This window comes from Moschus berezovskii, chromosome 10 (assembly GCF_049115385.1).
Source record: "Moschus berezovskii isolate FMDL1 chromosome 10, NW_MosBer_1.0, whole genome shotgun sequence".
In the NCBI taxonomy this organism is placed as follows: domain Eukaryota; kingdom Metazoa; phylum Chordata; class Mammalia; order Artiodactyla; family Moschidae; genus Moschus; species Moschus berezovskii.
In genome coordinates this window covers 47,699,294-47,724,734 of record NC_142469.1, presented here as the reverse complement: position 1 = coordinate 47,724,734, position 25,441 = coordinate 47,699,294, and the positions used below count along the sequence as shown (strand labels likewise).

Here is a 25,441-nt window from a genome sequence, read left to right as displayed (position 1 = left end):
ACTCTGTTATTCATTGATTTAGAGTTACACTGTGGGAGAGTTGATGTTATTTCTACCTATCAAATCTAAATCATCATTATCTTCATCCAAAAGTACATTTTTATTTGCAACAAAGTTATAAGATAGATGGTACTTTTTAAATTAATTAATTTGGCCACATTTTATGTTCAATCTTAGTTCCCTGATCAGGGATTGAACTGTGTCCCCTGCACTGGAAGCACAGAGTCTTAACCATTGGACCACCAGGGAAGTCCCAATAAGTACTTTCAAAAGTACATATTGAAACTCAATACCTGAAAATTGAAATGTGATGTTCAATTACATCTGAAGTTAAAAAAAAAAAAGTATTTAAAAATCAAATCAGCACTTCAATATCTTTAAGCTATTTCCTTTATTTCAAAGTGTCAAAAAACTAAAGATATTCTGGTACACACACATATACTATGAATCTAAGAATTCAGAACTATGCAAAGAATTTTTCAATATGACTTTACAAATGAAATATTTACACACTTTAGCATAGTGCTTAATACTTATTTTTGAAATCTATTGCTGATGCTACTTCTAAAGAGCAATGACTCAACCAGAAAAATATTAAAGGGATGCCTTTTCTTTTGTAAAGTGCTTATTAGCAGCCATATCCAAAAGCCAGGGTTTTCAGAAATACATAATATTAAAAGGTTCTCAAAGAGTCACTTCTTACAGAATCGAAAATGCCATTTTGTAACTTTGCACATGTAAACTGATTTTATCTGCATTAATGAAGGATTGCCTTCAATGGCCCTCAACTATATGCTTCAAATCAAGATAGTGCTATTAGCATTAGCAGCGTGAACAGTAACAGCAGAACAAACAGCAGCACATTTTAAACAGATCACAGCAGACTAGAAAAACTGTAACAGCTTTTGGATATGTTACATATCCAAGAGTGAGCCTTCTCTTTCACTCTGTATATATGGTAAACATTTAAAAAAATAATAAAAAACATTATCTTGTCTCGCTATGAGAACATTTTACAGTGTATGAAGGGATTCAGATTCTTGTACCAATTAAGCAAATTCTTTTTTCTATATAGAGCAGCCTTTATATTTTCAACATTTAAAACAAAGCCTAAAAAAAAGAAAAAAGGAAAGAAAGAAAACCTATCTCCACCAAGATGGCGAGAAGGAATTAACAAATGAAACACCTAACACTAAAACACCTGAGGGAAGAAAACGTGAACAATTTTGAATTTTTTTTTAAACGTTGATATAAACATTCCAAAAAGGAATTCATTTTCAACTGTGAAATATCTGACTTCATTTTAATCATGTATCACCTTCATTTGATATTAATAATTTAGAAAAAAATAAGCATCATCTTAGCTGAACTGCTTTCTGTATCAGAATCTACTGACTCATGCCTGCAGTATAAACCATTCAATAGTCTTAGAGTGAGCATCCCCTCAGGTCCCTATTTTCTGAATCTTAAGGGTTTTTTTACTCCTCCTTTTGCTCGCTTCCAAAACTCCCCATATCTTCCAAGAGAAAAATCCCTATTAAAAAAAAAATCACAATTTAAATACAGTGTGACAATGCTACATTTGATTTAAAATAGTAATAAATTATAAATTGCCAAATAACTTAATATTTCACAATGCAAATCCCTGGTATAAAAAAGAATACATCTTGCCCTGAATATAATAAAGCAGTCCAGTGATTTCAAATTACTTATGAAATAAAGGCAAAAATAAGGTGTAAAATACTATTTATAAAAGTCAAGTAAGAAACCAGTTATCATAAATCTTTTTACAAAGATAAATGTAATGTGCCTTCCCAGTTCTAAAAATTGTTTGGGAGGTTTGTAATTAGTGGTTTCAAAAATGACTTTAAGGAAACTAGAGATGGAATTACATATTAATTGTAATATATGACATTAAATATATGTGATAATAACACTGCAGTGATGAGAAATTTAATCTTTGGACCTGCTACTTTTTGGCAAGTACATTTTTTTCAAAATCTTTGCTATAACTGATTAATTTTTAAATTGTTAGTTTTCAAAAACTTTGCTATTTGAGATACTATGTTAACCAAGGAGATACAGGAAGTCTCAGTAACAATATGTCTACAAAATGAAACAAAGATTGTTCTTTCATCTTTTGTTATTTTAACAAATACACTTTAAAATAGACAACATTGCTATGCCTGGAAATTAAAAATACCCAAACCCTTAAAAATGGGGTGGAAAAGGAAAGAAAAATTGAAAATTCTTATTTAAAAATAAATCTGAAGTCCTTGCATTTCTCAAGAACTTGACTTGTCAAATCACAGTTTATCTTCTTTTGGACCAAGCTGTGTCTTCCACCATTCATCCATGGGATAAGATGCTGATTCTCCATTCTGTAGGTTTCAATTGGAATTTTCTTGAATGTTTGCAAAGCTTGTACTGGACTTGAGACGTTTCGCTACATAAATCAAAAGTATTATATTTTAACTTATATTTCATTCTCCAAACATGATAATTCATTATTTTATGTAAACTATAGTGTTCATCTATTAATTCTATGTTTGAATCTGAATCTATTCAATCTTATAAGAATTAAATCTACATCTATTTTTTTCTACTAAATTCAAAAACATAACTTTGCTAGAAGCACATGACTTTGTTAGAAGTACCAAATAAGACAGACAATTTATGTCATTCTGAACCTTACAATCTTAAATATGTTATATAAGAGAAAGTACTCTAATTAAAAAATGGAAGTATAAAGTATAATAATAAAATTATATATTTAGAAGTCTAATCTAGAAATCCATATCTAAGTTTCTCTTGAAAGAATTCAATGAAAGAACTCTGCAATGTTTAAAAAAATTTTAAACAGTTTACAAAGAAAAGTGAGTTGGATATTACACACACTGCACAAACATAAACGGCTGCTACCAAAATATACACAGTCAATTTTGATTATGGTGTTGATAGGACTGAGTCATTAGAGTTAATAAAGAAAATCATGGTTATTACCTAGCCATGTAATGGTAATATGTTTTGTTCTTAGAGTTAAACATGTTTCTCATGTTCCAGAAATTAAAAACAACCATGCCATAGTGAAGGTAACTTACACTAGATAACTAAGGAATCTCTCTACTTCAGAGGTTCTTAACACTAGAACAGAGGTTCTGATTTAGGTTTCCAGTGGTATTCAGGCATCCAATTGTGCTTTTTCTTTTTTGAAAGCTTTACAGACAACTTTGATGTATGGCCAAGGATGAGAATGACTATTCTAGTTTCTATCAGGGTCTCCCCTGACCACTCTAAAGTGCAAGATGACTACCTGACTTCCTCAGACCAGTGTATGGCTTCAGCCTAAACTTAAAAGGAACGAAAAAGCAGAGACATTACTTTGCCAACAAAGGTCCGTCTAGTCAAGGCTATGGTTTTTCCAGTGGTCATGTATGGATTTGAGAGTTGGACTGTGAAGAAAGCTGATCGCTGAAGAATTGATGCTTTTGAACTGAGGTGCTGGAGAAGACTCTTGAGAGTCCCTTGGACTGCAAGGAGATCCAACCAGTCCATTCTAGAGGAGATCAATCCTGGGTGTTCATTGGAAGGACTGATGCTAAAGCTGAAACTGCAATACTTTGACCACCTCATGCGACGAGTTGACTCACTGGAAAAGAGTCTGATGCTGGGAGGGATTGGGGGTGGGAGGAGAAGGGGACGACAGAGAATATGGCTGGATGGCATCACCGACTCGATGGACATGAGTTTGAGTGAACTCCGGGAATTGGTGATGGACAGGGAGGCCTGGCGTGCTGTGATTCATGGGGTCGCAAAAAGTCGGACACGACTGAGTGACTGAACTGAACTGAAACTAAAAAACAACCTAAGATAAAGTCTTCTTAAGCCTTCAGTGTATTTCGGAAGCAAACTAAATCAAAATGCTTTTTTTTTTTAAATTATGTGTTGTTTTTTTTTTAAATATGTTGGTTGCATGTACTCCAATGTTCATTGCAGCACTGTTTATAATAGCCAGGACATGGAAGCAACCTAGATGTCCATCTGTAGATGAATGGATAAGAAAGCTTTGGTACATATACACAATGGAGTATTTTTCAGCCATCAGAAAGAATGCATTTGAATCAGTTTTAATGAGGTGGATGAAATTGGAGCCAATTATACAGAGTGAAGTAAGCCAGAAAGAAAAACATCAATACAGTATACTAATGCATATATATGGAATTTAGAAAGATGGTAACCTGAACCCTGTATACGAGACTGCAAAAGAGACATAGGCATATAGAACAGTCTTTAGGACTCTGTGGGAGAGGGTGAAGGTGGGATGATTGGGGAGAACGGCATTGTAGCATGTATATTATCATAAGTGACCAGTCCAGGTTCGACGTATGATACAGGATGCTTGGGGCTGGTGCACGGGGATGACATGGAGGGAGGATATGGGGAAGAGGGAGGTGGGAGGGGGCTTCAAGAAAGGGAACACATGTACACCTGGGGTGGATTCATGTCAATGTATGGCAAAACCAACCAATATATTAATGTAAGGTAATTTGTCTCCAATAAAATAAATTTAAAAAAATAAATAAAATTATGTTGTTTGATAATTTTAAAATTATCTTAATTTGAAATTAAAATTTTAAATTATTAAATGTAATCTAGTTTCTAATTACCAAATTCATTAAACCAATCAGGTAGCAATACCAGTGAGTACATATAATCATTACCCTGTGGCTCTGTGGTAGAGAATCTGCCTACAATGCAGGAGCCACAGGAGATGCACATTTGATCCCTGGGTCAGGAAGATCCCCTGGAGGAGGGCAAGGCAACCCACTCCAGTATTCTTGCCCATAGAATGCCATGGACAGGAGCATGGCAGGCTACAGTCCATAGCGGTGCAGAGTCAGACAGGACTGAATCGATTTAGCACGCCCACACCCATATGTAACTGTAACTTCTTTGCTTCCTTATTCTCTATATGATAAATCTCCACATAATCCAAAATTCTACCCCAGGGATCATCTAATGGTAAATTCCTAATGCCGAGTGCTTCTTCTCTTTCTCTGCAGTCCAACCACACTTTATGCACTTCTACTATATTTGTTGTAATGATTGGATTATGGTCAGTATATTTTTTGAGGGCATCTATTGTGCCTTGCTTCTTTTTAAATCCCTAATTCCCATAGGACTTGATGAATGGGAATGTATAAAATGGTAGCATAAAGAAAAGCAAATTAAAATCTCCATGAAGTAACAGCACAAGAGTTATTTGCTTATGCTAGCATTTCCTTAAATTCATCATTTAATTCATAAACAACGCTTCTGCAAAACATGAATAGGTATGATGCAAAGGTCCTACTGTCAAGTTTGGTGGATATAATTACCGTTCAGGTACATTATGAAGCTCATGTAAAGGAATTTTACAGGACTAATATTTTGAGGAACACACTCTAGGAACTTCTAACTTTAAGTATAATGTTCTTTTATTCCACAAATATTTTTGAGCCTTTACTATGGGCCATGTACTTTCTAGATGCTGGTGATATAGTGGTGAGCAAGATAAACGAAATCCATTTTCTGATGGAATTTACAGTTGAGTCAGGGTAGACAAACAAGGTGGAAAATAAGTGGAAAAGTTAATTTAAGCAGCAATAAAATGCTATTAAAGAAAGATGATACACAAGAACTAAACGAAGCGTGTATTCTTAGGTTGGGGGGATGGTCATAAAAGGCTTTCTTTGGTCATAAAAGGTCTCTTAGGTCTTTGACTTAAGACCTGGATGACAAGAAGCCAGTCAAGGAAAGTAGGGAGGGCAAATATAAGAGCCTTGGAAGGAGGGCAATGTGAATGAACTTGGTGTCTGAGAGGAAAAGAAACCTACACACAGCATCACGAGTACAGAGAGGGGTGGATGCAGGTAGTTCAGGAAGGCAGATGGGAGTCAGATCACACACAGCTTGGAGAGCAGACCCCAGAATAAGTTTGTATTTTATTCTAGCTGCAACAGGTACAAAGGATGGGTTCCAAATGGGAAAAGAGTATGGTAAAATTGGTGTTTAAAAATTCATTCTAGCTGGTATATGGAAAATGGATTGTACTGGGTCAGGAAATTAATGGACAGATATCAGTCAAGGGACCCCTGAATTACTGCTGACAAGGGACAATATATTTAAGATATATTTTTGGAAATAGGGCTGGCAGTATTTGCTGATGAATTGAAAGGAGTGGGGAAGTGAATATGGGAATGGGGAAATAAAAGAAAAAGAATTAATAGAGAGACTTTAAAAGAAATTAAGAGACAACAAGATTTGTGACTTTTACAACCGGATGAACTCTTACTGTTCACTTCAGTTCCGCCGCTCAGTCGTGTCCGAATCTTTGTGATGCCATGGACTGCACCACACCAGGCTTCCCTGTCCATCACCAACTCCCGGAGCCTACTCAAACTCATGTCCATTGAGTCGGTGATGCCATCCAACCATCTCATCCTCTGTCATCCTCTTCTCCTCCCACCTTCAATCTTTCCCAGCATCAGGGTCTTTTCCAATCAGTTCTTCACATCAGGTGGCCAAAGTATTGGAGTTTCAGTTTTAGCATCAGTCTCTCCAATGAATATTCAGGACTGATTCCTTTAGGACTGACTGGTTTGATCTCCTTGTAGTCCAAGGGACTCTCAAGAGTCTTCTCCAACACCACAGTTCAAAAGCATTAATTCTTCTGTGCTCAGCTTTCTTTATAGTCTAACTCTCACATCCATACATGACTACTGGAAAAACCATAGCTTTGATCAGATGGACCTTTGTTGGCAAAGTAATGTCTCTGCTTTTTAATATGCTGTCGAGGTCGGTTATAGCTTTTCTTCCAAGGAGCAAGCATCTTTTAATTTCATGGCTGCAGTCACCATCTGCAGTGATTTTGGAGCTCCCCAAAATAAAGTCTCTCACTGTTTCCATTGTATCCCCATCTATTTGCCATGAAGTGATGGGACCAGATGCCATGATCCTTGTTTTTTGAATGTTGAGTTTTAAGTCAACGTTTTCAATCTCCTCTTTCACTTTCATTAAGAGGCTCTTTAGTTCCTCTTTGCTTTCTGCCATAAAGGTGGAGTCATCTGCGTATCTGAGGTTATTGATATTTCTCCCAGCAATTTGATTCCAGTGCTTCATTTAGCCTGGCCTTTCACGTGATGTACTCTGCATGTAAGTTAAATAAGCAGGGTGACAATATACAGCCTTGACATACTCCTTTCCTGATTTGGAACCAGTCTGTTGTTCCATGTCCAGTTCTAACTGTTGTTTCTTGACCTGCCTACAGATTTCTCAGGAGCCAGGTCAGGTGGTCAGGTATTTCCATCTCTTTCAGAATTTTCCAGTTTGTTGTGATCCACACAGTTAAAGGCTTTGGCATAATCAGTAAAGCAGAAATAGATGTTTTTCTGGAACTCTCTTGCTTTTACGATGATCCAACGGATGTTGGCAATTTGATTGATCTCTGGTTCCTCTGCCTTTGCTAAATCAAACTTGAACACCTGGAAGTTCACGGTTCACATACTGTTGAAGCCTGGCTTGAAGAATTTTGAGCATGACTTTACTAGCATGTGAGATGAGTGCAATTGTGCAGCAGTTTGAACAATTTTTGGCATTGCCTTTCATTGGGATTGGAATGAAAACTGACCTTTTCCAGTCCTGTGGCCACTGCTGAGTTTTCCAAATTTGCTGGCATATTGAGTGCAGCACTTTCACAGCATCATCTTTCAGGATTTTATATAGCTCAACTGGAATTCCATCACTTCCACTAGCTTTGTTCATAGAGATGTTTCCTAAGGCCCACTTGACTTCACATTCCAGGATGTCTGGCTCTAGGTGAGTGATCACACCATCGTGGTTATCTGGGTCATGAAGATCTTTTTTGTATAGTTCTTCTGTATATTCTTTCTACCTCTTCTTAATATCTCCTGCTTCTGTTAGGTACATACCATTTCTGTCCTTTATTGAGCCCATCTTTGCATGAAATTTCCCTTGGTATCTTTAATTTTCTTGAAGAGATCTCTAGTCCTTCCCATTCTATTGTTTTCCTCTATTTCTTTGCATTGATCACCAAGCAAGGCTTTCTTATCTCTCCTTGCTATTCTTTGGAACTCTGCATTCAAATGAGTATATCTTTTCTTTTCTCCTTTGCCTTTAGCTTCTCTTCTTTTCTCAGTTATTTGTAAGGCCTCCTCAGACAGCCATTTTGCCTTTTTGCATTTCTTTTTCTTAGGGATGGTCTTAATCACTGCCTCCTGTACAATGTCATGAACCTCCGACCACAGTTCTTCATGCACTCTGTCTATCAGATCTAATCACTTGAGTCTATTTATCACTTCCACTGTATAATTGTAAGGGATTTGATTTAGGTCTTACCTGAGTGGTAGTGGTTTTCCCTGCTTTCTTCAATTTAAGTCTGAATTTGGCAATAAGGAGTTCATGATCTGAGCCACAGTCAGCTCCCAGTCTTGTTTTTGCTGACTGTATAGAGCTTTTCCATCTTTAGCTGCAAACAATATAATCAATCTGATTTCAGTACTGACCATCTGGTGATGTCCATGTGTACAGTCTTCTCTTGTGTTGTTGGAAGAGGGTGTTTGCCATGACCAGTGAGTTTTCTTGGCAAAACTGTTAGCCTTTGCCCTGCTTCATTTTGTACTCCAAGGCCAAATTTGCCTGTTACTCCAGGTATCTCCTGACTTCCTACTTTTGCATTCCAGTCCCCTATAATGAAAAGGACATCTTCTTTGGGTGTTAGTTCTAGAAGGTCTTGAAGGTCTTCATAGAATTGTTCAAGTTAAGTTTCTTCAGCATTACTGGTTGGGGCATAGGTATGGATTACTGATATTGAATGGTTTCCCTTGGAAACAAACAGAGATCATTCTGTCATTTTTGAGAGTGGATCCAAGTGCTGTGTTTCGGACTCTTTGGCTAACAATGAGGGCTACTCCATTTCTTCTAAGGCATTCTTGCCCACAGTAGTAGATGTAATGGTCATCTGAGTTAAATTCACCTATTCCAATCCATTTTAGTTCACTGATTCCTAGAATGTCTATGTTCACTCTTGCCATCTCCTGTTTGACCACTTCCAATTTGCCTTGATTCATGGACCTAACATTCCAGGTTCCTATGCAATATTGTTCTTTATAGCATCGGAGTTTACTTCTATCACCAGTCACATCCACAACTGGGTGTTGTTTTTGTTTTGGCTCTGTCTCTTCATTCTTTCTGGAGTTATTTTTCTACTGTTCTCCAGTAGCATACTGGGCACCTACTGACCTGGGGAGTTCATCTTTCAGTGTCCTATCTTTTTGCCTTTTCCTACTGTTCACAGGGTTCTCAAGGCAGAATACTGAAGTGTTTTGCCATTCCCTTCTCCAGTGGACCACGTTTTGTCAGAACTCTCCACCTTGACCCGTCCATCTTGGATGGCCCTACATGGCATGGCTCATAGTTTCATTGAGTTAGACAAGACTGTAGTCCATGTGATCCATTTGATTAGTTTTCTGTGATTGTGGTTTTTATTCTGTCTACCCTCTGATGGAGAAGGAAATGGCAGCCCACTCCAGTACTCTTGCCTAGAAAATCCCATGGACGGAGAAGCCTGGTGTTCATGGGGTCGCAAAGAGTCAGACACGACTGAGTGACTTCACTTTAGGAGGCCCTAAAGCATCACTGGGAATTTACCCTAGTAAACTCCGCCTGCAATGCAGGTTTGATCCCTGTATTGGGAAGATCCCCTGGAGAAGGAAATGGCAACCCATTCCAGTATTCTTGCCTGCAAAGTCCCATGGACAGAGGAGCCTGGCGGGCTAAGTCCATGAACGACTAACACACCCTCTGATGGATAAGGATAAGAGGCTTATGGAAGCTTCCTGATGGGAGAGATTGACTGAGAGGGAAACTGGGTCTTGTTCTGATAGGGGCCATGCTCAGTAAATCTTTAATCCAATCAAACAAAGACACTGATCAGAAGTAGTATGTGTCTCCTGCAGCGTTAAATAGATTTGCAAACCAAATACAATACTAAACTTCAAAGGTACACAAAGCCCTGAAAAATCATTTCTCAACAGTGAGGTCCCTCCAGTGTTTTGTTATGGTTATAAATAAATGCTTTTAAGACTGAGTTATGACATATTTACAGAATTCTGACAATCTTCAAAATACTTTACTAAATACACCCATGATGAAGACTCTGCATTGTGCATTACTGATCTACAAGTAATCTTTTTTTTATTTAAAGTCAGATGTATTAGAAGTGAAGTTGGATAAATCATGAAGAATGCCAGAAAAAGATTTACAGGGAAAAAAATTTTATATCATAGGTTCTTAGATTTGGAATAATATTTGAGAGAAAAAAAGCCTGATGTTTTCTCCAGAAAATATCCTCTTTTAGAAATACTAAAACTACTCAGGGATAAGCCCATATTTTCATTCTGATAATACAGAAGAAACATATGAGACTTGGAAGTCACTTTTCTTTGGCTAGTTGAAACGTTCTAGTTAGTGCTTTCTCTGCTCTGCCCTATTTGATAGGGAGAAAGGAAAGGAATTAATACATACTGAGTACATGCCATATGTCAAATAACATTCTTGCAACTACAATTCCAATTTGTTCATAAACAAACTGTCTCTATGCAAGCTACAGTTTCTCCCTACTTGCTGCTTGTCTGGTGGTTCTGCCATGGGTAGGTCTGCAAATGGGCCTAAAAGTGGTCTACTATTTATTTACCTATTATGGCTATTTCAGGTTTGCAAAGCCTTCGCTGCTATTGCTCTGTTGTTGTCACCTTTATTGCAGGGAATCTAGCTTTCTCAACTAAAGCTTCTGAAAGATACTGTATATTAAAGTTTGATTATAAACTCACTTATAAACTTACACAGCTCTTCCATTAGTGAACAGAGTTGTAAAATTTGAAGAAGACAGCTGTTTCAAGCTAATATACCTTGAGCTCTCAGAGTATATATCATTTCTAAAGCAGGCTTAGATTTTTTTAAAATACAGGTTTTTATCTAAATAAAAGAATAATCGTAAAAAGAAACTTACGTAGGATGAGTTTGCGTTTCTTTTGCTCCGAGTGAAGAAAACTACTAAGGTAGAAGACAACAGGCAGAAAGAGAATGAACACAGAAACAGCGATCACAGGCACCGTGTCACTGCAGGGGACTGAACAGTTGAAGGTTCGACTCCAAAGTTTGCGAGTAATATTCATCTGAAACAATAACAAATACTGTTACTCTGTTTTTCATTTAATTTGTCTTCAAATTCATATAATTATTTTGTTAATAACAAGAACTCAGAATTTAGACTAAATATACATCCCTAAAAAGTTATTAACAGTTGGGGACAATTTCTTTTTGTAGTGAAATAAGCTGGTTCACAATTAGTCATTGTATAAATTTACACCCATATAAAAATCTCATATTCAAAATTCATAATACTGTCCAAAGAATTTCAACCTTTCACAGACTTCAAACACAGAACTTGCATCAATAGAAATATAGTTAGACTGTGCTTCATTCATTAAAAAATATTTAAAAGGGTAGCTGTGTGAGGTGATAAATGTTAACTTGACTGGGAATTCTTTCACAGTGTGTATCAAATCATCACGCTGTACGCTTTAAATATGTAACAATTTTATTTGTCAAATATACCTTAATAAAACTGGGGGGGAAGTGTCACAAAAACAAAATATTTTTTTCATATGTTATCTATGTAATCTCACTGAGCTTGTTGCAATATTTTTGGAATGGAAATAAAAATACCAACTTTATAAGGCGTCTCTTTTTTTTCATAAGGCTTCTCTTCAGGAGATGATATCTATGAAATGCTTAATCTCTTATCTAATATATTATGAAAGATTCATACTCATGGCAAGTAATTTTTTAAGTATGTAGTATCTAACAGCGGAGAAGGCAATGGCAAGCCACTCCAGTACTCTTGCCTAGAAAATCCCATGGACGGAGGAGCCTGATAGGCTGCAGTCTGTGGGGTCGCTATGGGTCAGACACGACTGAGCGACTTCACTTTCACTTTTCACTTTCACACATTGGAGAAGGAAATGGCAACCCACTCCAGTGTTCTTGCCTGGAGAATCCCAGGGGTAGGGGAGCCTGGTGGGCTTCCGTCTATGGGGTCACACAGAGTCGGACACGACTGAAGTGACTTAGCAGCAGTAGCAGCAGTATCTAACGAGTCATAGAAACTTTATTAAGACAATGTGTGCTAAGTCCCTTCAGTCATGTCGGACTCTTTGTGACCCTATGAACTGTAGCCCGCCAGTCTCCTCTGTCCATGGGGATTCTCCAGGCAAGAATACTGGAGTGGGTTGCCATGCCCTCCTCCAGGGATCTTCCCAACCCAGGATTGAACCGGTATCTATGCCCTTCACTGGGAGCTGGGTTCTCTACCACTAGTGCCACCTGAGAAGTCCTTATTAGACAATATTAACATCTTATTTAGCAGCATGCTTTAAATACACATAGGGCCTGCTGTACCTCACATTCGTTGAGCTCATGATTTCTGTCAAACAGGCTAAATGAAACTGTCAAATTTAATGTAGAAAACTGTTCCTGCCTCAATTTTGTTTAATTGAGTTTACAAACGGTGCCTTGTAAGTTTGTTGTAATTTTTGCTTATTGCAAGATGAATGTTCTAAAATAGGTTGGTCATGTTGATTTCTTCTGTAATCCAACTTATGTCATAGAACCAATATTCATTTTTTCTTATTAAAATAATCAAAGACTATTATTCTTTTTTATTGGAGGATAAGTTTTCTTTTAAATTCTTTTAAAGAGAATATAAAAATTATTTTTAAAATATAAAAATTCTTTTATATTCTTTTAAAAAGATATTTATCATTTACTTTGAACCTACTAGAAAGCCAAGTATTGACTATTCTAAACATCAGGAACAGCAGTAACAAACAAAAATCCCCATGGTACATCCATATTAAGTGCTTTTTACCATGCTAAATATTACTGATCCACTATGTCCATCTCAAGCTGCTATAATTCACACTCATCATTCTCAAACATTACATTTACCAATTTTGACCACAAATTATCTGCTTTTTGCCAATAATTTTTCAATTTCTTCTAACACTTCAATAATCAGGCATCAAATTCCCATAAAAAGATATGATCGCCATCTAGTGGTACCCCATGTAAAGGCAGGCTATTCAATGGAGAAGAGTTTTTGTTGACCATTCAACCTATACATGTTACTAAGGGCCTGCTATTTGCCAGGCGCTATTCTAGAAAACAGCGAACAAAAAAGGACATGAAGTCCTTGTCCTCCTGAGGCTTATGTTTTTTAGTAAGGAGAGAAAGACTACAAATAAGGAAACAAAAGTTTTCAGATGGTACTAGATACAAAGAAATAAAGCAAGAGGATAGGAAGTAATTGAAGAATGGCTTCAGAAACATGGTAACAGCAAAACCTAGAGACTTCCTGAATTAGTAACAAGTGCACCAGAAACTAAAATGCAAACATTTAACAATACCCATACCTCTGAAAAGGACACTCATTATCGAATTTAAAAAACAAAATGTATAAATGGAGTATAATCAATCAAAATATTAAATCACTATGTTGTATGCTTGAAACTAATATAATATTGTAAGTCAACTATACTTTAATAAAAAGAACTAAATATACTAAATTATCAACTTGCTGATGAAGTATCTGATTAACTTCCACTTTAGCTTTACACATCAGGATATTCTAAAACTTACTATTTAGCAACTAGTTATTTCTGGTTGAAGACAGCATATGCAGATTCCAATAATAACACAGAAGGCATATTCAACACTGCAAAACATATATTGTTTCACAAGCAAAGTACTTACTGCATCCTCCACGTCAATGCATAAATGTGCTCCAAATTCAGCCTTACTTTCACGTTCATTTATTTTTTGCATTTCACTGTACAGACTACTCAGAGTTTTATATGCTTCACGACAGTTTTTGCATACTTCCGAATAATTTCTTAACTGAAGACTCTGTGTGCTCCCCTAAAATGTCAAAGGCACATGTGATACACATTACGCATGTAACACACACACACTAAACATTGAATTTTAATTAAATTTCCTAGAAGAAATAATAGAGTGCATTAAAGTACTGAGCTGTGATGTGGGGAAGGTTGCTAAACCACTGTGAGCCTTGGTTTTATCACCTATAAAGTAGGGATACCCTTACCTGTATTACCTGTAGTCCCAAGGAATAAAGACTGATGTATAACACATAGCAAAATATTTGGCACTTTCTAGTTGCCCCTGAATTTTGAAAATGACAGCACTAGCCACTGTTAACTGAGAACAACACTAGCTCATACACCAAATTAATGATACCTACATACCAAAAATTTCCTAAGTTATCTTGTCATTTATATATCTGCCCTTATCTATCTTACTTTCACCAAATAAAGCATGCTCTTGCCTGTACTGAACTTGAGCAATGAAGTCTACCTTATTGAGACAAAGAGGACTTTATTAACAAATAAGAAAAAGGCATCTAAACTACATTCCTTCCTCAACCCTCAACCCTTCCTCAACCCTTGGGGTAACCAAGGCTTATAATCCAGGACTCATACCAATGAATTGTATAACCTGAAATGAAGGTAATGGGTATAAGACATAATGTTAGTGGATCTTAATCTTTTCCACTTCTAGTACTGCTGCTGCTGCTAAGTCACTTCAGTTGTGTCCAACTCTGTGTGACCCCACAGACGGAAGCCCACCAGGCTCCCCCGTTCCTGAGATTCTCCCGGCAAGAACACTGGAGTACTAACACTTATTATTTCAAGAACAAGTTTGCTAAACAGTTCACACTTTTGTTTTCTATTCCATTTATTCTTTACCTCGGAGCCTGAAGAAATAACATTAACTGACTGCTGTAATGAAAGAAAAAGAAAAAAATTAAGGCTCCATCAGCCTTAATGGAGCCTCTACAACATTACCCTCACCATCTGACAGAGAAACTCAGTCTCTGTTCAGTGCTGCTACAAGAAATAGCCCATTGCCTATTTTTCATAGAACAAACGTACATTTAGCTAAATATGTTCAAAAAATTGAGCCTAATGCCTTGACAGAGGAGTATAATTTTGTCATTTATATTAAAACTTAAAATGTACATATCTTTTGACATTGCGATTTCACTTCTAGGAATTTACCAGACAGATAAACATGGATAATACCACTAGCCCTGCCAAGGGTAAGTAGAACCATGACTGACCCCAAACCCAGCATGCCCTCCTCTGAGGACCTTGTGGCTGTCATGTCCATCTGTCCATGGGTCTTTCTTTGCTCTGAGTAACTCCAAAAGGGGGAACTGCAGCTTATCTGAGCTCGGCAGCTGACCACAAACCAGACAGGCAGTCCTCCAAAGAAGCGGGGGAAGAGGATAGCTCGGACCTTGGAAAGACACACAGGGCCAGGAGAGCAGACAGTTGGAGGGGGGTCAAGGCAGTCAGGGGGTCAAAGGCGAAATCTGCATGCAGGTCAGGAAGCAACAGTTAGAACTGGACATGGAACAACACACTGGTTCCAAATTGGGAAAGGAGTACGTCAAGGCTGTATATTGTCACCCTGCTTACTTAACCTATATGCAGAGTACATCATGCGAAATGCCTGGCTGGATGAAGTACAAGCTGGAGTCAAGATTGCCGGGAGAAATATCAAGAACCTCAGATACACAGATGACACCACCCTTATGGCAGAAAGTGACTAAGAACTAAAGAACCTCTTGATGAAAGTGAAAAAGCTGGCTTAAAACTCAACATTCAAAAAACGAAGACCATGGCATCCGGTCCCATTATTTCATGGCAAATAGATGGGGAAACAGTGGAAACAGTGTCAGACTTTATTTTTCTGGGCTCCAAAATCACTGCAGATGGTGACTGCAGTCATGAAATTAAAAGATGCCTACTCCTTGGAAGAAAATCTATGACAAACCTGCTGCTGCTGCTAAGTCACTTCAGTCGTGTCCGACTCTGTGCGACCCCATGGACGGCAGCCCACCAGGCTCCGCCATCCCTGGGATTCTCCAGGCAAGAACACTGGAGTGGGTTGCCATTTCCTTCTCCAACGTGTGAAAGTGAAAAGTGAAAGTGAAGTTGCTCAGTCTTGTCCGACTAGTAGCGACCCCATGGACTGTAGCCCACCAGGCTCCTCTGTCCATGGGATTTTCTAGGCAAGAGTACTGGAGTGGCTTGCCAATGACAAACCTAGACAGCATATTAAAAAGCACAGACGTTATTTTGCCAACAAAGGTCTGTCTGATCAAAGCTATGGTTTTTCCAGTGGTCATGTATGGATGTGAGAGTTGGACTATAAAGAAAGCTGAGCACTGAAGAATTAATGCTTTTGAACTATGGTGTTGGAGAAGACTCTTAAGAGTTCCTTGGACTGCAAGGAGATCCAACCAGTCCATCCTAAAGGAGATCAGTCCTGAGTATTCATTGGAAGGACTGATGCTGAAGCTGAAACTCCAATACTCTGGCCACCTGATGGGAAGAAGTAACTCACTGGAAAAGACCTGATGCTGGGAAGGATTGAGGGCAGGAGGAGAAGGGGATGACAGAGGATGAGATGGTTGGATGGCATCACCGACTCAATAGACATGAGTCTGAGAAAGCTCCAGGAGATGGTGATGGACAGGGAAGCCTGGCATACTGCAGTCCATGGGGTCGTAAAGGGTCAAACATGACTGAGTGACTGAACTGAACTGACCTTATACCCCAAAAGGACTGTCCTTGTTTGTAACAGTAAAATACTGAACCAAACAAAAATCTCCATCAATATAATGAATGACTGAATAAATGGTGGCATGTGTGTGCTGCTATTTAGTCGCTCAGTCATGCTTTGCGACCCCATGGACTGTTGTCTGCCAGGCTTCTCCGTCCATGGGATTCTCCAGGCAAGAACACTGGAGTGGGTTGCATGCCCTCTTTTAGGGGATCTTCCCAACCCAAATGGTGGCACAGGCAAACAATAAAAAAGCCCTGTGATGTTTGAAACAAATGAAGAAGTAGGATTCTCGGAAGATGATGACATCAGCAAGTGCCTGTCTCCTGATTTCTTTTCTGAAGAGACTCAAGAACAGACAGTAAACCCAGGCCCCTGAAGAGCACTGTAAATTATAAAGGCATGCCACGCACATCTCCTCATGGGAAGGCTGTACGACAGCTATCACACCATCCCCAGGGAAACTAGCTGGCACCACAGTCTCGTGTGACCTTCTAGCCCCTGCAACCACCCATTGTCCTCTAGAGATGCGAGGGGCTGGCAAAATAGCCCCACCCTGCCTGCAAGGCCATCCACAAAAAGGAGTCTTCACACCCACCAAGACAGTCCAGCCTCCCAGAAAAGCTACCTGTAAACACATACTGACATAAGATGGATTTGGTCTGGAACTTAAACCCACATCCCTGCCTCATCGTTTAGCCAGAAGCCACTGCCACAGCCAATACCATCAATTTCACTGCTACCACCTATCTCTTTAGGTAGTTCCCCTCCCCTCTGTAACATACACACACACGCGCGCACAGGCACAGACACACCCCATGTAACACTGGCATTGCCCACACACACACACACACACACACACACACACACACCCTATACACACACACACACACACACACACCCTATAAAACACATTGCCCACACACACACACACACACACACACACCCTATACACACACACACACACACACCCTATAAAACACTGGCATTGCCCAGAACTAAGGCCTCTTTATCACCTCTATCTACACTCACATCCAAGTCCCCAGACTTGAAACTATCTGTACCTGATGACTCAAATCTACAGCTCCAGCTCATACCTCTCCCCAATAACAAATAAACCAATCAACCATTCAATTCAAGGAATGAGAAAAATGACAAAACCAAAGGAATATAGGAGGAATTAATCAGTGCAAAAGCATAAATTAACACATTAAGAAAAACAAAATAGAAACTGATAAAGACAATTGTGGGTATTCAAAAAGCTCAATACAAACGTACCTTCAACAAGCCTAAATAAAATTCAAGGGAAAAAAGGTCTCAGAAGTACAGCATTTAAAGTAAGAAAGGAAATGTAGCTACATATATGATAGAAATTTTAAGGAGTAACCAATTACTAAATGCAATGCATTATCCTGGAATGAATCCTGAAACAGAAAAAGGGTATTAGTAGGAAAACTGGTGAAATCAGAATGAAGGCTGGCATTTAGTTAAGAGTTATGTACCAATGTTCACTTTTCCCCAAATGATAAATCTAAATTTCTTATTTATGACTAATGTACCATGGTAATATAAAGTCAACATTAGAAGAAACTGGGTCAAGGGTATACAGGAATTCTCTGTACTACCTTTGTAACTTTTATAAAAATCTAAAATCATTCCAAAATAAAACATTTTAAACTAGCCAGTTAAAATATGTAGTGGGGGAAGAAAAGATACAATTCCCATGGGCACCAAACACTACGTAATAATACCTTGAAATAGGGACTTTTCTACCGGTCCAGTGGTTGGGAGTCTGCCTTGCAATGTCGGGGATGCAGGTTTGACCCCTGATCAGGGAACCGGGATGCCACATGCCATAGAACAACTAAGCCTGTGCACCACAACCACTGAGTCTGCGTGCTCTGGAGCTTGTATGCCACAACTAGAGTCCGGCATGACACAACTAAGACACGCCACAGCCAAATAAATATTTCTTAAAAACAACCTTGAAATAAAGTTAAGAAACATTATAAGGCCTATATGAAATTTAAATAAATACATAAAACTGTGCTAGAGAACATTAAAAAATAAACAATAGTGGTGGCTGCCAGGGGCTAGAGAAGGAGGAAATGGGGAGTTACTGCTTAATATGTACAGAGTTTGAGAAGATGAAAACATTCTGGAGATGGATGGTGGTGGAGTTGTACAACAATGTGAGTGTACTTTAATGCCAATTAACTTTACACTTAAAAACTGTAATGTAAATTTTGTATTGTCTATTTTATTTTGATAAAAAAATAGTGAATATACTGTACTCCTAGATAGGAAAGCTCAATATCATAACATGTCAATTTTCCCCAAATGATAAATCTAAAATGTAATGCAATTATAATAAAATATCAAAATGACTGATTTTTTTTAACTTGGTTCTAAAATTCATTTCATGGATTTATTTAGTAAATCCTGTTTTGACAGTCAAGAAGCCATCAGAATAAAAAGTTGGAGCTAAGGCTCACATGTGTGTGTGCTCAATCACTAAGTCATGTCCAACTCTTTATGACCTCATGGATGTAGCCCACTAGATTCCTCTGTCCATGGAATTTCCTAGGCAAGAATACTGAAGTGGTACTGAAAAAAAAAAAAAATACTGAAGTGGGTTGCCATTTCCTTCTCCAGGGCATCCTCCCGATCCAGGGATCGAACCCTCATCTCCTACATTGGCAGGTGGATTCTCTACCATTGAGCCACCAGGGAAGCCCCTAAGCCTCACATCTTGCACCAAAATAAATTTCAAATAGATAAATGATGCTTGAATCACTGTTAAAGACTCTGATGCTGAGGGGAAAGGGACGACAGAGAATGAGATGGCTGGATGGCATCACCAACTCAATGGACATGAGTTTGAGTGAACTCCAGGAGTTGGTGATGGACAGGGAGGCCTGGCGTGCTGTGATTCATGGGGTCACAAAGAGTCGGACACGAATGAGAGACTGAATTGAACTGAACTGAACTGAAATATATAAAACAAAATCCTGAAGGTCCTAGAAGAAATCATAGGAGAAAATTTTTAAATAATTTCAAAGTGGGAAAAGGCTTTCTAGTGGGACACAAAATCCTTAACTCATTAATTTTGATAAATCTAATGACATGAAAATTTAAATTTTCTTCACAACAAACAGAGAAGCATGATAAAAAGACAAACAACAAACCAGGATAAAAATATTTGCAACCAACATCGCAGGAAAAATGCTAGCTTCCCTAAAGTACATGTATCAGAACTAGTGTTGTTTGGTTTCTAAAACCAAAGAGCTCCCAAATAGGTTTGGTAAATGTTGTGTACAATAATTACCATTTTGAAGTTTTACATAACATACATTTGTCCACTGAGGCTCTGCAGTCCTGTCATAAAGCATGTCTCACCTTTATTAACACTAAACCTTTTTTTATGGACTACCTATTAAATACTTGCAGAACATATTTTGGGAAATATTTATCTACTATATGTTCATCTAATAAATGTTTTTTACTATACTCAGGGAAATTCGTAATTCTGTTATCACATTTATTAAAGAGAAAATCATACATACCTATATCTTAAACATGTTTATAACTATTTGTGTGGATTACTTACTTGATTAAAAGCAAGTTTCAAAACTAGGACTTTACCAGAACTCCAGTTTCGCCCTTCACCACCACCAGGAAAGCTCTAATACTAACATTCAAAGGTCAGAGGTGGAAAAAACAAAACCCAGTAACTTGGTTTCTTAAAGGCTACCTTTTATATTATAAATCAAAACTCAAAGTTACGTTACTAAACAGTCTTTTAAATTAGGTAAAATATATTTAAGCAAACACTGAGGCAGAGAATAAGCTTCTTACAGACAATCATACTGAACTGCAAAATACATTAATGCATAAACAAAGTCAAAGTAAATTATTGTCAGACAGAACAACATTGTGTTTCAATTAAACAATCACATGCTTCAGTTACTATGTTCATACTCATTAACTCATTGGATCCTGACTACAAAAATACTGGAAGGTAGTCAGGGTAGATCTTACTATTCCCACCTTACAAATTAAAAAACTGAAGTTTTGTTGATTTGCACAAGAGTTAGTAATAGAAGGATTTAGCAGAAATCCAGGTCTACCTCTACACTGTATGTGTATATAAATATCAACAAGTAATGCTATAAAAACTGGAATTATTTATTATTCATTTGGACAAAGCAGCATTTTAATTTCAAGTATCATATATAAAAATACCTGAAGGTTATTCTCAAAGCAGGTCAAGGTGTGATTAAATTGGTTGAGGAAGTATACTGTGCTATTTGATAATTCTTCACTTTTGTTCGTTAAACAATCTGTCAAGAAACCAAAAAAGTATACTGATATAACTCAAGCAGTAATTATATACAGTCATTTATCTCTTAAGCTGTTACCTTCCGTTTTGCACTATTGTAAACCTCTGTTCAAACAAGCATGAAGTGTCACACGTTAAGAGAATTTTCCAAATACATGAAAGTTACCCCTTTTAGTTTCCGAAATATTTTTGTTAACATCATAACGATTTTCATGAAAATCTTAATTACACACTCTCCTCTCTTTGTAAAAACAATATATCAAATAAAATTGAAATTGATTTTTGACAGTGCAAAGTCTTAATCATGAATATCAGTTATCAAATGCTGCCTTAATAGGAGTACTTCAGGCATAAGACCATTTATATGCATTAATTTCAGCTAAATGTATATGCTTTTTGATCCTTTCCTGTGTTAAATTTAGTTCTGGGTCTCTTCCATCTCCACTAGTAGGTCAGTTACTGCATCAAAGAGGGTAATTTTTTAAAATCTGCTCTTTCTAATCTATTGTGAGTTGGGAGACCAAAGAAACAAGCTGGTGATAATTTTGCATAAAATACTGACAAAGGGACTTACAAGTAACATCTGGAAATAAATTATTTCATATCTTTCTAAAAATCTCACATAAATGATATTCCTCTGCAGCTTGCTACTCTCACTTAGTATAAGCTCAAACTAAGTCCTTTGAATTATTTCATATGCATGAACACAGCACAGTGTATTCACCTAGTGCCCCTCCTTGGATGAACCTATTACTTATCCTCAGTTTATGCTCATATTCCTTATCCTCTCCCTGTGCTCTCAGATTACTCTCTGGGATCCAGGTTCAAGTGCCTGACACCACATCCTGGAACTCATGGTCAGCCATTTCAATCTCACTCTCCTAGAATCCGTGTCCTCCTTACGTTCCACATAACCACAAGTATTAAAATTTAAAGCGCAGTGCCACCACTGTATTCTGCCTGCCAATACAGAAGCCTGGGTTGGGAAGATCCCTGGAGTTGGAAACGACAACCCACTGCAGTATTCTTGCCTGGAAAATTCCATGGACAGAGGAGCCGGCAGGCTACAGTCCACGGGGTCACAAAGAGTCAGACGCAACTGAGCGACTGACACACACACAACTTTTCTCTATTCCCAACTGTAGCTGTAGAACGCTACGACAGAAAATTCTGAAGTTATAATGAGGGGACTCAACTCAAACTAATGTCAGAGTCACAAAACAATCCTTGTAGATGAACTGCCAATTATTCCACAAGAGATATTAAAATATTTTATATTCTCTAGTACTCAACCATACTCTTGTTCCTCTTAAATTCAACGGACAGCTGTACATTATACCCACCCGGGGCCATCTATTATTATGTTTCAACTGGGGGTGGAGAGACAGGATAGAAGGCTGTTTCAACTATCCAGGAGAAAAGTGGCAATGCAAACAAAGAGAAATCAATGGATAAGAGACAGATTGAATAAGTAGTGAAGAGTACCAGAATATGCCAACTCAAAATATGCCTTTTTGGCATACGATTATTCTGAGCTAAAGGACTTTAAGAACTAATAGATTCAGTACAGTTCAGTTCAGTCGCTCAGTCATGTCCGACTCTTTGCGACCCCATGAATCACAGTACGCCAGGCCTCCCTGTCCATCACCAACTCCCGGAGTTCACTCAAACTCATGTCCATCGAGTCGGTGATGCCATCCAGCCATCTCATTCTCTGTTGCCCCTTCTCCGCCCACCCCCAATCCTTCCCAGCATCAGAGTCTTTTCCAGTGAGTCAACTCGTCGCATGAGGTGGCCAAAGTATTGCAGTTTCAGCTTTAGCATCAGTCCCTCCAATGAACACCCAGGATTGATCTTCAGAATGAACTGGTTGGATCTCCTTGCAGTCCAAGGGACTCTCAAGAGTCTTCTCCAGCACCACAGTTCAAAGGCATCAATTCTTCGGCGATCAGCTTTCTTCACAGTCCAACTCTCACATCCATATATGAGCACGGGAAAAACCATAGCCTTGACTAGACGGACCTTGGTTGGCAAAGTAATGTCTCTGCTTTTTAATATACTATCAAGGTTGGTCATAACTTTCCTTCCAAGGAGTAAGTGTCTTTTAATTTCATGGCTGCAATCAGCATCCACAGCGATTTTGGAGCCCCCAAAAATAAAGTCTGACACTGTTTCCCCATCTATTTCCCATGAAGTGATGGGACCAGATGCCATGATTTTTGTTTTCTGAATGTTGAGCTTCAAGCCAACCTTTTCACTCTCCTCTTTCACTTTCATCAAGAGGCTTTTTAGTTCCTCTTCACTCTCTGCCATAAGGGTGGTGTCATCTGCATATCTGAGGTTATTGATATTTCTCCCGGCAATCTTGATTCCAGCTTGTGCATAGATTCAGGAAAAACTAAACACAGGGTTCAAGTTTTTATTTTGTAAATAAAATTTACACTTGTGAAGGAAATTTCCATTTGTAAAGATGTCTTCCTCTCCAGAGAAAGGAGAACTCATAACAACTAACTGTTCCCAATGGAGAAGGCTCTAACTTAAATCTACATAAGCAATCTTATGAAGCAATCCTGTTTACCATACTTGACTGGTCACTTCCCCATAACTTGCCTCCTACATCCAGAAGGCCAAAATCCCTTTCCTCTGATTAGCCTAAGATGGTATATAAACCCAAATTCTAACCATCCCTTTGAGTTCCTCATCATTGGGCGCTCCCACATGTACATGTGCAATGCACATGTTAATAAACTTGTTTGTTTTTCCTTGTTACTCCATCTTTGGCCAGTCTAATTAGAGAGTTTCAATCAAAGAACCTAAAATGGGTACAGAAAAAAGAAAATTTTTCCCTCCCCTTGAGCAGACATTAGGATAAGACACACTATACAATGTATTCACTATTATAAACAACAATCACTACAATGAAAGCTAACGTTAACTGAGTAGTTGCTATGTTCCGAGTGCCATGCCTGTACTTTAAACACATTCACTCAATTCTTACAACAATCTTATAGGGAAACGTGGTGGTGGTGGTTTAGTTGCCAAGTCATGTCCAACTCTTGCAACTCCATAGACTATATCCTGCCAGGCTCCTCTGTCCATGGGATTTCTCAGGCGAGAACACCGCAGTGGGTTGCCATTTCCTTTTCCAGGCAATGTTGCCAAGCCAGGGATCAAACTCACATCGTTGCAGGCAGCCTCCTGCATTTTAGGTGGATTCTTTATCATTGAGCCACCAGGGAAGCCATGAGGCAAGAACTATTATTATTTCCACTTTCTAAATAAGGAACAGAGGCTGAGAGGAATTAAGGAAGTTGCCAAGGTCACACGACTGATAAGTAAAAACCAGGAATTGCTAGTCAGTCTGATTCCTAAGCCTGCACTTTCAAACACTGCAAACACAAAATATTCACATCTACACTCTAAACAATTAAAGTTTAATATGGATAATTAATAAATACACGCCTCCACTCCTCCATCCACCACCCATAGATTTCCCCACAGATTTTACACCATGCAGGGATTCAGGCAGTTGCTATCAACTGCTCAGTACTGGCAACTGAGATGAAGCCTAAAACTGAAGAACAGGGCAGCAACTAGCACGTTAAGACTCCTTTATGTAAACTGGAAAAAGATACTGCCTTTGGGTAATTTACCAAAAAAGTGCTTCTGCCTCCAGAAGCTGAATTGGAATCCAGCTCCATTCACCCGCTCACATGGGCCACTAGTGTAGGACCTGGTCTGTACCTGGGGCCCTGCTGATGAACCTATTCCAAGAGTCCTTCCCTCTCTGAACTCACATACTCTACAGCTCTACATACTCTGCAGCTTTATCTTCTCAAGCGTGTAAGTTCTGTTCTGATCGTTCACCTTATCATTTGAAAATCTGAGGGATCACTTCACAAATTAGGAAACAGCCAGAGAAATAAGATGATATACTGAGAATCATACATCAAGTTAGTAAGTCATTAAAATACAAAATATACTTGTCAGGCTCTTAATTAAGTTTATCTCAATTATACCATTTTTTCTTTACTATTTAAAAATGTTACTCTTTCTATTGGCTTTAAAAAAGTTTATCACTAAATTCTTTTAAAAAATAACAACATAAGCCTCTCTTAATTTTGGTTTAACATCATCACAAAGTAGCCCTGAATCTTTTTACACATGAGGTAGAGTATACATAAATAAAAACAAACAGTTACAAGCGAGTATAATATTAGTATAAAGGCTAATGAGATTGAAGTGGTCTACAGTTTTTGTAGTTGACATTTTGTAGGGAGGTTGAGGGAATAAAATTTCACCTACCACAATTGTACATATGTATATAAT

At 38.1% G+C, this 25,441-nt stretch overlaps 1 protein-coding gene across 1 annotated transcript in view; it reads right to left on the bottom strand.

Annotated features, from left to right (window-relative positions):
• Window positions 1-372: 372 nt before the first annotated feature.
• Window positions 373-25,441, bottom strand: part of OSTM1 (osteoclastogenesis associated transmembrane protein 1) — a 43,278-nt gene continuing 18,209 nt past the window's right edge. The window contains exons 3-6 of the mRNA XM_055433186.2: window positions 21,016-21,113; window positions 13,873-14,037; window positions 11,069-11,234; window positions 373-2,446 (exon numbers count right to left, since the gene is read on the bottom strand). Coding sequence (XP_055289161.1) covers window positions 2,391-2,446; window positions 11,069-11,234; window positions 13,873-14,037; window positions 21,016-21,113 — 485 coding nt within the window. The 3' untranslated portion in view covers window positions 373-2,390. The remainder of the gene's footprint in view (window positions 2,447-11,068; window positions 11,235-13,872; window positions 14,038-21,015; window positions 21,114-25,441) is intronic.